The sequence below is a fragment of the Amphibalanus amphitrite genome, unplaced genomic scaffold (assembly GCF_019059575.1).
Source record: "Amphibalanus amphitrite isolate SeventyFive unplaced genomic scaffold, NRLGWU_Aamphi_draft 000441F_arrow, whole genome shotgun sequence".
In the NCBI taxonomy this organism is placed as follows: domain Eukaryota; kingdom Metazoa; phylum Arthropoda; class Thecostraca; order Balanomorpha; family Balanidae; genus Amphibalanus; species Amphibalanus amphitrite.
Genome location: NW_024881935.1, coordinates 310,907 through 325,369, shown reverse-complemented (window position 1 = coordinate 325,369; position 14,463 = coordinate 310,907). Strand labels below are relative to the sequence as shown.

Here is a 14,463-nt window from a genome sequence, read left to right as displayed (position 1 = left end):
ACCGCTGCGCTCGTCCGGGCTCGCTGTGGAAATGACGCAGGCGCTGGTAAGCACACACTGGCTCCCCATACAGATGAGCGTTCATCAGCGCCGACTCTCGGCCGAGCCGGGTCTGAACTCGGAATCACGGGTGTTAGCGCTGCATCCGCAATCGATCCGAGCCAAACATCAGCTCCGCAGTTTTACAGATATTGGAAAGGATCTTTGACGAAATTTGGCCTAGCATCGGCAGTAGCGGCGGAACACCTTCAATTAAGGGGGGGGGCAGTGCCGACTTTTGGTCCCATTCTTTCCATGCAACGCCCATAGGGCTAATGTTATGATTAAATCAAAGGGGGGCACGGTGCCCCGGTGCCCTCCCCGTTCCGCCGCCTATGAGCATCGGCCGCACCTACGAGCACATGATAGTTGATCCACAATTCCACAGGTCTCTTACGGATATTCTGCCGAAACATTTTCGTATAACGTAGCTAATTCATGCTATTTTAATGGCCCGAAAAAATGAATTTTGCCTCAGCGCGTCCTTTTCTCCGCTCGTTCTGTAGGCATATCGAGCGAGCCAAGTTCTCCGCAGTCCGCACCGTCCGGCCGCTCGGCCGCGGCGTGACATGTTGACCTTTCGGGTGGCCGGAGCGCAGGGCGCCAGCACAGCGCCGGAGCGACTGACTGCCGGCCCGCCGGGTGTCGTATAGCGCGCAGAGCCGCGACTTCGGCCCAAACTGGCAGCCGAATCACTGCCCTACACCGGCAGACACCCTGCCGCTGATAACGCCCAGTGTTTGTCGTTGAGGCCGTTACGTTACTGGCCTATGACTTTTGACCCATGAGATGGCAAAAGGGAAAAGGCGCAAACGGACAGTCGTTATAGCTTATAATGTAATTTTGCAAACGAATTAACAAATTAAATGGTGAGATGATGAGCTCTGACATCCGCTTTTAGAAGCATTCGATGAATGGTTCCCATTGAAAATATTTCGTGATTTATTTTCATGTTTTGCATTGACGTGCAAACAATATAAATATTCATCTAATAATGAAGTGAAAGGCGTTTGATTTTGTGGCGTCTTATGAGATCAGCTCAGCTCAGCTCCTGTAATTTTGTGGCGTCTTAGGAGATCAGCACCTGTAAACTCACCCCACTACATCAGCCCATTCCGCTCTCCCGTCCCAGGCTCACCTGCAGTTCCGGCGGCGCTCAGTCGCAGGTGCCGACGAACCGACACCAGAGGCCGGTCACGCTGGCCAGAAGTCCGCCTCCCGCTGCGGCCGACTCGTCCGCCCGGCGCTGTGCCGTCGGCGGCGGCAGGGTGGGCATGGTGGGCCGCACCCGCCACCGAGCCGACTCACCGCCCTCCGGCCACCGCACCCCGGTGGCACCGCCGGTCTCCGGCGCCTGCCGCTGCTGCCGGGGCACCTGTCTCGCCGGGTCGCGCCGCGCCAGGTCAGCCCGCCGCCGAGGGTCCGGCCGCTCCGGCGACTCGTCAGGCCACCGGATGCGGCCGCCGCCGCCCCGCTGGCCCTGCGGCGCGCTCCCTGACCAGGCGGCGCGCTCGCCGAGCAGCCGGCGGGACTCGCGGCCCCAGGCGGGCCCCGTGGAGCGGCTGCGGAGCCGGGATCCGGCCCAGTCGCCGTCCAGGATCCGGCTGGGGTCACCGCCGAACAGCCAGCTCGCCTCAGTCGTACTGGCCACCGGCAGCGCGTCTGGGAAGAACCAGCGGCCCGAGGGCGCCGCCTCGGTGGGCCGCGGCGGTACGGCGCCGAACAGCCACGGCAGCAGCGGCCGCTCCGTGCTGGCCGGCCGGTCGCTGCTGAAGAACCAGCCGCCCCCGCCGGTGGGCAGCTCCTCCTTCGGCCGCCCCAGCGCGTTACCGGGGCTGCTGAACGGATTGCTGAGGCCGTTGTTATTGCCGAAGGGGCTGCTCGGAGGCCTGTTATTGTTGCCGAATCCGCCGTGAATAGCATTGTTGTGCGGCGGCCAATCGGCCGGGTTTGGCCTCGGTGGAAACCGAGTCGGAGACGCAGACAGCTCCTGGTGCTGCCACCTGTCTCTCTCAGCCTCCCCCTGTGACCGGTAGGTGTCGGTAGGGCGCGGCGGGCCGGCCACCGGTCGTGGCCGTTCGGTGCTCGCCGGTACCGGTCGGGGGTTGGACCCGAAGCTGTCCCGGTCGCTCCGGAACGGCTCCGGTCGGCGGGTTGTGGGGTCGGGCCGCGGCGCAGGCCGGCGGGTGGTCGGGTCGGGCCGTGGCGCCGGCCGGTAGAAGGGTGTGGTGGTGGTGGTGGGCGGGACCGGCTCGGCGGCTCGAGCCGGCAGCGGCGGGTCGGCCACCTTGGGTTTACACTCGTTGAGCTGACAGAAGTAGTCGCGCTGGCCGTCGTTGTGACACCAGGTGCCGTCCGGGAAGTAGGCGCTGATCCCCTGGTCATTGAGGTCCTGACGAGGGGTGTACCACGTGCCAGAGTCCAGACGGCAGTAGATGGAGCACGCGCTCCACGGCTTCCCTGCGGAAAACACGCAGCGTCGTCAGCCTATGGGAGGAACTGTGACTTTGTAGCCCCGATACCAATAAACCGATGATAATGATAAAGGTGTTTTTAATATTTTTCACATCTTAACTGAGGTCTTTGGGTATCGCCTATCCGGAGAGAATCGACTACCTGAACGCCCTTTCCGACAGTTTTAATCCACCACCACCGCGCAACCTCCCGTCGTTCTGGCACAACCCTCTGATTGTCCCCCCCCCCCTCCTCTTCTGGAACTCTTTGTCTGAATGCGGCACCTGAGTGCCCCGTCACCCCGGGACTCACTGTCAGAGTGCGGCACCTGAGTGCCCTCGCCGTCGGGTCGGATGTCCTTGACGATCTGACTGAGCTCGCGGCACTTTTGCGAGGCGTACTGTGTGACGGAGAGCCGGTAGGGGCAGATGTCGCGGTCCTCGCAGAACTGGGTGTTGGTGCTGGAGCCCGAGCAGCGGCGCTCTGTGTTCAGCGGCTTCGGGTTGTCGCAGCGCCGCCGCGAGATCGCCACGCCTGCCGAACACAAACGGGGGTTAAACACTGATTTAGTGGGCACTGGGTAGTGGGTACCTTCCATTACCTGTCATTGAACCTGGAGTGGACACCGTTGGGAACACTGGCTTTTTGCGCCCTTGTGGAAATGACATGGGTCACAAGCTCGTGAGTGGCGTTGCACTATGCAGTCTACAAAAGGTTACTTGGCCACCCGGTCCGTCGTTTCCATCCTCAGGATGCTGAAGTCCCTCTCCTCCACGCCGCAACCCTCACTCCGGGCTGGACAGGCACAATTATCTCATGCGCGCTGCTCCCATGGAGCGGCACCGCTGCTCCCGAGGGAGCGCACCCCGTAGCCGGGTGCAGGGAGTGCTTGGGGGGAGGGGGGCTAGCCAGCCTGTACATTCGGACGGGCTCAGCCCCGGCGACTCTCTATGGTGTCTGCCCAGACCAATGTCTCCCCCTAATTCCTATCATCCTTCCGGCTCTGAAATGGTCTTGTCAGATCGAAAGGGCCTAAACCCATCCAAACAAACAAACAAATAAGCAAAATTACTTGGAATATCATCGAATGATTCTGAAGAGTTCCATCCATCGTCTTCCACCTTCGGGACCTGCTAGTTCTCACACTGGATCACCCACTCCAGTAAGCAAGCGGCGAGGACAGCTACCAATAAGAACAATATATGTACGAGCCACGAGGTGACCATTTGATTTGGGGGCTCTATCCCACGGAACGGACTTTCCCATCATTTGATTTAGAAACAAATGGAAGCTGACAGCGCCCGTGCAGTGCTCACTGCTCACTCAACGTGACTGACATATTACAAATGTCATTGAATAAATGCGCCATGGGAGCGTTCTGAGGAAAGGCATATGCCATATTGTTAACATTTAGGTGCATAGTTTGAAAATATGGCATGCCAACCGTTTTGCTCATAAATGTATGTTTTCACATTCATCTAAGAAATAAACATAATTTACCGTATCAATTAACCAGCTACTATGCTGTACCTACACTGTGCACTTGCACTGGGTAGTAGACACAGCCCCGTTTTCGCCCGGTCATGGACCGGTGGCAGCGTACCGGGCGTTCCACCTGGGAAAACGTGTCTGCTACCGCCGGCAAGGTAACCGGTGTCACGACCTGAGAGAGTCGTGCGCCGACTTAGCCCCGCTGCACAGCGGCACATACTCCTAACTGGTCGTGGAGAACGCGAATGAAAAACACTGAACTCACGTAACTGGAGGGAACTTTGGCATTTTAGCAAAACGGTGAATTTGTGGATTGTTCGAATTATCGGCGCTTCTGGGAGCAAAGGCTAGCCGATGTTTAGTTAACGTTTAACTCCGATAAAATGCATATCGGATTGGGGCATGAATTGCTATCATATATGGAGTATCTATCATCATTCTTGGGAGAAACGTACAGGCTTTCGGCGCGTTAGTTGCGCCATTCGCCAGTAGATGGCACTGACCGGTGGCCTTTTCGATGCATCCGGAGGTGCAAGATGAGACGTTCCAGCTGCTCCAGCCGCCCTGGATGATAGGTGGCGCTGGCGTCGACCATGCACGGCAGCTGCCGCTGATGCACCACTGCCGGAGGCAACAGAGGTCAGGTATGAGCGGGTCATCGAGATACATCAACGCAGCGATATAAATGACAGTCCGGTTTAAACCACCTTGCATAGATGTGGGTTGTGGAGTGTCATTTTAATATTAAACTCCACTATAAAACGGATCAGCATAAGTGAGTGTGGATAAATGGATGAACAAAAATATTACGCTCACTTTCACCGTTCCATGCTTCTATCCTCAGGATACGGAAATCCTTCTCCTCCACGCCGCAACCCCCCTCCGGCCTGGACAGGCAACTTTATCTCATGCGGGCTGCTCCCTTGGAGCGGCACCGCTGCTCCAGAGGGAGCGCACCCCGTAGCCGGGTGCAGTGAGTACCTTGGGGCTGGTCGGCCTGTCCTTCGGGATGGGCTCAGCCCCGGTGACCAGGGCGTATTTTAACATGTTAACTGGGTCGGCAATTGCCGACCCAGTCACGGAGAATGCCGACCCAGTGACAGCCGTTTGCCGACCCAGTTGCCGCCCCCTCTAGGATGCAGCACGCACATGCAGGCTAGGTGCCGTCATTCATAGTGAGGCTGCTGCCCTCCGAAATGATAATGCCGCCTCTTAAAGTGAAGCAGCCGTCTATAGAAAGTGATGGTCCCGCAACTCAATGTGACAGTGCCGCCCCTAAATCTGTTAGTAGCCCCACTCAATGTACCTAATGGTGCCGCCCTTCTAAGCATCTGTGGAGCCCCGCAATGTGATGATACCGCCCCTCAAGAAGATGATGCCGCCCCTTTCAGTATCGGTGGCGCCCCTCAATGTGATGATGCCGCCCTCAAAGTGCCGGTGGCGCCCCTGAATGTGGTGCTGCCCGCCAACGAGTCGGTGGCGCCCCTCAAAATGATGCTGCCGCCCCTTAAAGTGTTAGTGCCGCCCCTCATAGTGTCAGTGACGCTCTTCGGAGTGTCAGAGAAACCCACCAATTTAATGGTGCCGCCCCTCTAGGTATCCACATCGCCCCTCATTGTGATGGAGCTGCCCCTCAAGTAGATGATGCCGCCCCTCAAGAAGATGATGCCGCCCCTTTCAGCATCGGTGGCGCCCCTCAATGTGATGGTGCCTCCCTCAAAGTGCCAGTGACGCCCCTAAATGTGATGGTGTCTCCTGTCAACGAGTCGGTGGCGGCCTTCAAAATGATGCTGCCGCCCCTAAAAGTGCTGGTGCCGCCCCTTACAGTGTCAGTGGCGCCCTTCAAAGTTTTGGAGGAACTCATCAATACAATGTTGCCGCCCTCTAACTTTCTTTAGCGTCCCTCCATATACAAATACATAACGGTGCCGCTTCTCAAACCATCCGTGGCGCCCCTCAAAGTGATGGTGCCGCCCCTTACAGTGTCGGTGGTGTCTCCTCAAAAGTCAAGGTGCCGCCTCTCAAAGAAATGCTGGTGTCCCTCGAAGTGTCGGAGGCGTTCCTCAATGTCATCTTGCCGCCCCTCAAACCTTCCGTAACGCTCCTCAACGTCATGGTGCCGCCCCCCCCCCCCAATGTGCTCACGGCGCCCTTAAATGTCATAGAAGCGCCGGTCAAAGTGATGACTGTGCTCCTGGCAGTGCCGGTGGCGCCCCTTATAGTGTCGGTGGCGCCCCGAACAGTATCGGTGGTGCCCCTCAAAGTGATGATGTCACCCTCAAACAAACGGTGGCGCCCTTCGAAGTATCGGAGTCCCTAAATATCATACCTATTGCCGCCCATTAACGATCTGTAGCGCCCCTCCATGTGATGGAGCCGCCCCTTAACCCTCGCCGGCACAGGGGGGGTTGATGCACCCCCCCTAAGGTTTTTCGCGAATAACTCGCGTAAAAAGCGGCCGATTGCGACGAAACTTTCAGTACCCTCGCATTGATCAATTTTACACGTTTCCTGAAAATTTCATGACCCTGACCCCAATGACCTTTGACCTGTGACCTCTTTTCTGTGACCATGTTTGGCCGAAATCGCGGTTCGGCGCATGTCGGCTCGCATTAGCCGCGCGTTTGCAAGCTTTTCGTGGTTTTAAGCGTTCAAACATGTGATTTGATGTTGCTCCCATGCATTAGGGTGGGTGTCAAGGTCACCTGAAGGTCAGGTCAAGTCATTGACCTTTGGTGACCTCGGGTGACTTCGGTTCACTTTTTCGAGTTTTACATGTTTCTAGGCTAGTTTTTGGAGCTGAATTCGAATTTAGCAACCATTTGAACATTTACGAAGTAGTTTTCGTGCCTTCGTAACATGTTACGAAGCTGTCCGAGGCGGTTGACACGTATTACGAATACCCGTCACAACCCCCACCGGTTGACCTGACCTGACCTGACCCGACCTGGTCTAAATGCTTAAAGACATCATCTCTGATCAAAACTAACACGGTATTCGTGATCAGCCACCCGGAAAACCACTTAGCAGCCACACTTCACGACTTTCTAACAGGTCCCGATTTTCCCGGTTTTCGGGTCATTGACCTGACCTGGAAGGTCACCCGATGACCTAGGACCTTAAAATTGGGTATCATCGGCTTCCTCTCGTGACGGGCAACACGCTCGTTTTTTCCGCGAAGCTCTAGCTCGATCAGGGGCAAAACGCGAGGGGGGTCGTACCCCCCCCCCCTTGTGCCGTCGAAGGACTCAAAATGGCCTGTGCCGGCGAGGGTTAAAGTATCCGCGGCGGTCGTTCAAGTTACAGTGCCGCCTCTTACAATGGGGTGGCGTCCTCAAAATAAAAGTGATGTTGCCCCCCCCCCGAGTGATGTTGGCGTCTCTTCTTTAACCCGCGCCCCGTATGGCTACCAGCGGACCCCACCACCCGTAGGGGGGGGCGTTTCGCCCCCCCCCCCCAAGATCTCGGAAAGTTACCGGCCGATTTTCAAAATTCAAACGGCGATCGATAGCCCCACCCGGAAACTACCTTGTGACCAAATTTTATTGACCTAGGTCAAACCGATGACGTCACAGGTCAGGTCAAAGGTCAGATTTTCACCGTTCACAGGCATTTCAAGAAATGTGCTGTGAAATCGAGTAAATTGGTAATCTATTGAAAACCATCGATGGTACATTGTTCGTCAAACACATACTTTGCTAGCTGAGGTCACTGATACCAGGCCAGGTCACAGCGAGGTCAGGTCACCGGGGGTCACATTATGAAAGTGTCGTGTGATACATGTTTAATGGTCCATTTTACATGACAAATGCGATTATGTGGGTTAGGCAGCCTTTGGGGCCAGCTTAGGTCACGTTTTGGTGAAGGTCAGGTTAAGGTCAGGTCAAGTTAGGTCAAATTTCAAAGTTGATATTTTTGCATAAAATTGGTATTGATTCGATGCAGCTCGTCACGGGGAGTCTAATGGTGGTCTTTGTTTTGCTCTACGAGGTCTAGAACTGCCAAAAATTGAGTTTGAAAATTTGACGTCATCATTTTTGAACAGTTTTTTCGCTATAACTTGGCCAAAAAACGAGGTATCGATCTGAAATTTGGTATGTAGATAGAAGACGGTAGGTACTATCACATATATTCCGGTTTTTCAAAACTCAAATAACTTTTTGGATTTTTTGGTTAATATATATAAAAATATGCTTTTTTAATTTTTGGGGGTCAAAACTCAAAAATTTCAAAAATCCGAGAAGCAGTTTTGTAGCCCTGTCAATTCTACACCTTTTATGTCCAAATCATTTTTCTGTATCTTCAAAGCTGTAGGCCTGACAGGTCTTCTCGCGAAGGTCTTTTTTCGGTCGAAAATGACAACATGACGTCATTCTGACGTCATTTGTGGCCAACCTATCATAACCTCTGGAAAAAGTTTTGGTCACAATGTGTAAAATCATAGATAACATGAACTACCTAGGTAGTTCATGTACCTACCTAGGTAACTAGGTAGTTCATGTTATCTATGGTAAAATCAATGCCCGGAGGGGTCCTGAAAGTTTGGTGGCGATATCTCCAGCCGTTTAGGAGATATCGACCGAAAAGGACAAGGGGGCCGTTTCGGCCCCCCTACGGGGCGCGGGATCTACAGGGTCTTTCATAATGAATGTTATTTTTAACATAGCCATAGCTCAGGTGATATACATCACAAAGTTATGGTCAATACCCGAATGAAATAGCAAATCATGGGAAATTATGTGTACATTACTCGCATTTAGGTACCCTTCGTCGATTTTTAACTGTGCCGCCTCGCTTTCGGACCCAGATTTCGGCCCGCTGACGCAAATGGTGCATCACGCGCTTCATATCCTCCGCGCACAGCATTGCAGTAAACCTCTCCATGTGACCTGTAGCTCTATGAGGGTCACTGGAAGGACATTTGCTGGGGGCCTCCAAGACGACTGCCCAAAATCAGAAGTCCATCGGCGAGAGATCAAGGCTCCAAGCTGGCCATGGCCGCTCAGTGAGACGGCTGATCACTCGTCAGTCAAAGTTGCCATCCAACCACACTGGCGCCCAGCCGCCGTTGTGTCACTTCAGCGCCGTCCTGCTGAAACCAGCGGCCTTGTCTTCGAACCACGCCAGGCAGATGAGGCCAGAATTCTTTCTTGAGCACTGAGCAGCCTCAGATAAGCTGGCCCGGTCACTGATCAGCCAGAAGCGAACCAGTAGACGCAGACACGCCCGTCGACCACGGCAGCCCAAAACATGACTTTTCGTGCGTTTTGTTCCTTGCAGTCAACCGTGATATTCTGGAATCTGTTCACAAGCCTGTGATCATTTTAGAGCGGACATTGTGCTTCTTTTAAAAGTGTCCCCGAATTTTACGGTGGACAGCCGTGCGCTTCAGTGAGCCGTTTCCCACGACCACCCAAAACGCCTACGTGAAAAAAAGAGAGCTGACCCGTGTTTTAGGGGGAGGCATTTCATGTCCGCACAAACGGGAAGTTTGGTGAAGTGTGGCAGTTTTAATTACCTACATCAACAGAAATTCCAAGAAATTTGCAATAAGGTAAATACAAAATTTATGCTTTTATTATTTACGAACACCTTCAACTTCGCGTTTTAAAAATCACATTCATTATGAAAGACCCTGTATATAGTATCGGAGGCGCTCCTCATTGTCATTTTGCCCCACATCACTGCGCACATGGCGCCCTTCAATGTAATGGTGCCACCCCCAACGCTCAAAGAGATAATTGCGCTTCTCACAGTGTCGGTGGTGCCCCTCAAAGTGGTTTAAGTGCCCTAAAAAAGTTGGTGGCGCGCCTCAAAATGATGCTGTCGTCCCTTAGCATATCTGCAGCGCCTCCAAAATGATAGTGCCTTCCCTTCCCTTCCCTTCCCTTCCCCGGCGCCGGGCTGAGGTTTGAACCCCCCTCCCGACCCCTATAACTTGGCTACTGGGCCACGTAGCGATACGCGGTAAGCGGCATTCGAAAGAGTGTCAAAAACTACTTGGGTTAATTGATTAACCGTACTTTGGTTAGGTCAAGTCAAATGTCAAATATCAGGTGACCAGAGGTCATCAAAGGTGAAATGTGAGTGAAATGTTGTCTGTTTCAACATTTATTGACAAACTGGCGCATAACTCGGGGAAGAATAGAACTACAGCACCGCGAAAAAAGCGCATTCGATTGCTCTTCAACGTTCCTATAAAGTCCTCAGACTTGACCTAACATCAACGGCTTAACCTCCAGAGCACAACTAGTTTAACCCGTGCCGGGCCGGGGAGGGTTGGCGTGGACAGTGGACCCCCCTCCGCCCCTCTACTGAGCTGTTTTAATGAAGAACCTTTTTACTGTAATAACTATTGACTCACGAAAGTTATGACATTATTTTTTCAGTACTGTGCTCCTCTCGTCGAGATGCGTCGAATGAACTATAATTTGACATTCAAATGTCATTTGGGAAATTTGAGCTCAGGTCCAGGTCATGACCTGACTGGTAAAGGTCGCATTGCATATCAGTCGATTTGTATCGTCAAACTGAAATCATCTAAGGTGTTTTCATCGCTCAGGCATGTCGCATGTATCTATCAGAAGTTATTGAAAAAACTGCTGGAGGCCTTCCATGACCTGACATGACCTCAAGGACCTAACGAGGGGTCGTGGGTGGCAATTTTCCGATTAAGTGTGTCATTTTTAATTGTTTTATGATGTTTAAATTCGTTAACTTTGACATTTGTCTACCTATAAAAAGAGGCATGCATGCCCTGATTTTCTCCCATTTCCTTATACCTAATGGAAGGGTCGCAAAAAATTGTCCTTACCTTTGGTCAAAGACATAGCAATTTCGAGACTTACATTTTTATATACAGTTACACACTGTTTGTCTTATCAATCGCTGAAGTTATAAAGGGATCGTTCAGTCGGTGTATCTATGGTGAGCATTTGCCTGTTCCGTAGCTCAGTTGGTAGAGCACCGGACTCCCCGCATTGTCTTCGCTTGCGTTTTGTCCGCCGGCCGATCCGGAGAGAAAGTTACCGAGTGAAGGTCATTCAAATTTCAAAAACTCAATGAAAATGTCACTGGGGTCACGAAAATATTTGAGTAGGAAGGTATACCATTCATTAACTTGGGGGGGGGATGAACGTATCGTTGAAACTTACAATACGCTGTTCATTACGCGAGTAACTAATGAATAAAAAATGTATGACTTCATCCTTACTCCACCCGCTCTCCCTCTCCATAAAAAGAGAGTTAATTGTGTTGCATTTTATTTAGATGCAGAAAAATAGAGGCGTCAAAGGATATGGCCGAATATCAGCGACCCTTGCTGTGTAAGCAATGGGGCTTGCAATGGGGTATGACAAGTGGGGGTAATGGCCCCGTCCAGCGCCCATAAAGTGGGCACCACTCGTGCGACCTGCCGACCACTGTTCTAGAGCCATAAAACACCGTGAATGTTTTAAGCTTGACGATACGGATCGACTGGTATGCAACATGTTTTATTTATGGTGAGGTCATGAGCTTGACCTCAGGTAAAGTCTTTAAATTAATTTTTGTTAAGTCAAATTATAGCTCATTTGTCGCATTATGACAAGAGAAATACTATATCCCGGGAAAATAGACGTAATACCTACCGCTGAGCTTAGGTAGGTTGAATCTGAAATCATTACTTAGAAAGAGTTATAAAAGAACCGTCGAACGTGTCTTTTTTTGTCATTAAACATCAGTAGGTATGGCGCCCCCCTCAGATGCCAAGTGCCGCCCCTATGAGTGCAAAATGCCGCCCCTAAATGTTATTGCCGACCCAGTGAAAATCCCTTAAAATACGCCCTGCCGGTGACTCACTAGGGTGCCTGCCCAGACCAATGTCTCCCCCTAATTCCTATTATCCTTCCGGCTCTGAAATGGTCTAATTGGACCGAAAGGGCCTAACCCAACAAAACAAAACAAAAACAAACAAACAAACAAAACCGCTCACTTTCCCCGAAAACAAAGCGCGATTGCATTCCGAACTTGCATTTGCACTATGTTTCAAAATGTCTATAGGCTCCTGTCCCTAATTCTCTTACCTATGCCATGCAAAACGCATACCTATTTAGTCTGCTTCAATGTCATGCATTTAAATCATCCGCTAGTCCTATACGCATCGGTAACTCATTCCCGCAGTAGGTATCGCGCATGCCGCCTGGACCGGCCGATGCCGTCGTGGCTCAAAGGACATCATCGTTCCAGGAATCATGTCATCACCGTTCGACCACAGCACCTGTAGTGCATTCTTCCTCAAACCAGCTGAAGGGGCCGGGAAGGTCGCGGAGGCCTGGCTTTTGGGGTAAACACAACTACACCGCAATTAAGGAGCCCGCAAATCCATCATAAAGTCCCCGAGGAATTTCGGTAGGAATTATTCTCTCAGTGTATGAGCTAATATTTTAGCCCACAATGTTTTCGATAGATAGGTATAAGTAAGTGCGCTGCATAAAAACTCATGCAATGACGATAGCGCTTAGAAAGGTGTATAGTGCATACACAAAAGACAATGCGACGAAAAATAGCAATGAGCTTTCAGATTTTTCGATCATCTAAGGGTTTGCCTTTATTTCACTATTTGTCAAGGCGACATGGCTATTGGCTATAAATTGTGGTCGAATATGACCGACAGGGTTGCGTAAACATTTGTAGCTGTCTCCGTTCAAACGACTTACAAACAAATGAATGAAAGAACATTAACGCAAAAGATCAACATTTTTTAAATATCATTTTTTCATTTAAATTAATTTTATCCTCCTTGTTCCTCCTCTCTCTCTCTCTCTCTCTCTCTCTCTCTCTCTCTCTCTCTCTCTCTCTCTCTCTCTCTCTCTCTCTCTCTCTCTCTCTCTCTCTCGCTCTCGCTCTCTCACTCTTCCTCACACTCTTATCACTAATTTCAGCAACAGTATCTTCTTCATACCTTCCCCATTTCCCCTCATATCTTACCCTCCCCCTCATCCTCTTACCCTCTCGCGGCCGCAGAAGGTGCCCTCCAGTGCCGGCCCCGCGTAGTAGTAGCCGATCCGGTTCGGAGACTTGCACTTGACCCGTTCACACACGTCCTGCGGGGGCGGTGCAAAAATGTTAGGGTGATCGTAACGGAAACTGGAAAGCAGCGGAGCCTACAAGAGGCAGGAAATGGCCTGATGTTCTAAACGATCAATGGACTACCATATAATTATGCCAATCCATTGACCTCATGTTTTGTCACGTTTTTACTTTTTATCTATACGCTATGTTTTCATCATGCTAGTTCATCATATGAAGTGCCTACTTCGTAGTCTGGTGATAGTCAATGTGCTACCTATTAGCAACTTTCTGTGCAGAACATGATACGAATTTCCTGAAAATTGATCAACCTTTTACAAGCTTAATAGATAGAGAGTCGAAAGACCTTAGTAAATTAAGCATATCGGCACGTCAGCACGAAGTGACATTTCTATCATCTCTGCATGCGTCCTCAGCGGCGCGGTCGGAGGTGTACTCACATACAGGTCCTGGGTGCTGTACACACTGGCGTCCTTGTCCTTCAGCAGCAGCTGGCACTGGTCGAACGCATCGTACACCTGGCCGGGCAGCTCGCGGAAAATGCGGTGGTTCTGCACGGCGCTCTTCCGCGGTAGGTCGTTCAGACAGTTCTGACTGCAAAACAGGGCAAAGTTACTGGTAAACATGCATCGTCATGATAAGTTGAGCAGTCCGGCTAATTGAGCCTAAATCCTGCTTGCTAATGAACTTAATAATTAGACTCGTAGCCTGCCCTACTCGTGTCGTAGCTCAGTTGGCAGAGCGTCGGACTCCCGGTAGGCCGGTAGCGTGACGCGGGTTCGAGTCGTTCCTTCGCTCGGTATTTGAGACTCCTGGCGAGAATGGTCTGCAGTTTGTGGGAGCAGCCGCAGCCAGTTGAAGTCATAGGCCGTGTCCGTTTTGGTGGTCATGTTTAACTTTCGGTGTCTAAATTTTCCCGTTACCCAGACGGCATGGGATCGGGGTCTACGCAACAAGCGCTGCCTAGCGTAGGCTCCTGCTCTGTCGATCCGTCCATTCAACATCCGAGCTAAATTTATGGGAAAAAAGCGCTGCGGCAGAGGCCAACAGTTGGTGTGCTAGTGCGTATAGACTTTATTCATAACGCAAAACGATATTTTACATTTAGATACAGTATGAGTGCCGGTGTAGTGAAAAGGTTTTGAAAGTTTGCTAAGCTTCATTTATAATCTGTCCTATTTTGCTGCTCACATGTGACAATGTACTCAGCTTCATCGAACCATAACGCTAATTGATAAGAGCAACATCACTATTGTGGCTTGTTATAATGCATTTAGATGTGCCTATTGCCTATGAAGAAATCCGAGATAACATGGTAGGGTTGCAGACTGCACCAAACCAAAAGAATGGCAAGTATTTATGTCATGAAGGGCTGGCTGGGTGCAAACCTTGAAAACGCTTATGATTTTA

General features: G+C 51.4%; 1 protein-coding gene across 1 annotated transcript in view; it reads right to left on the bottom strand.

Moving 5' to 3' along the window:
* Positions 1-1,183: 1,183 nt before the first annotated feature.
* LOC122391519 (A disintegrin and metalloproteinase with thrombospondin motifs adt-2-like) overlaps positions 1,184-14,463 on the bottom strand; it is a 39,104-nt gene continuing 25,824 nt past the window's right edge. The window contains exons 10-14 of the mRNA XM_043385528.1: positions 13,494-13,647; positions 12,972-13,067; positions 4,488-4,605; positions 2,806-3,027; positions 1,184-2,499 (exon numbers count right to left, since the gene is read on the bottom strand). Of these exons, the coding sequence (XP_043241463.1) occupies positions 1,196-2,499; positions 2,806-3,027; positions 4,488-4,605; positions 12,972-13,067; positions 13,494-13,647 (1,894 nt within the window). The 3' untranslated portion in view covers positions 1,184-1,195. The remainder of the gene's footprint in view (positions 2,500-2,805; positions 3,028-4,487; positions 4,606-12,971; positions 13,068-13,493; positions 13,648-14,463) is intronic.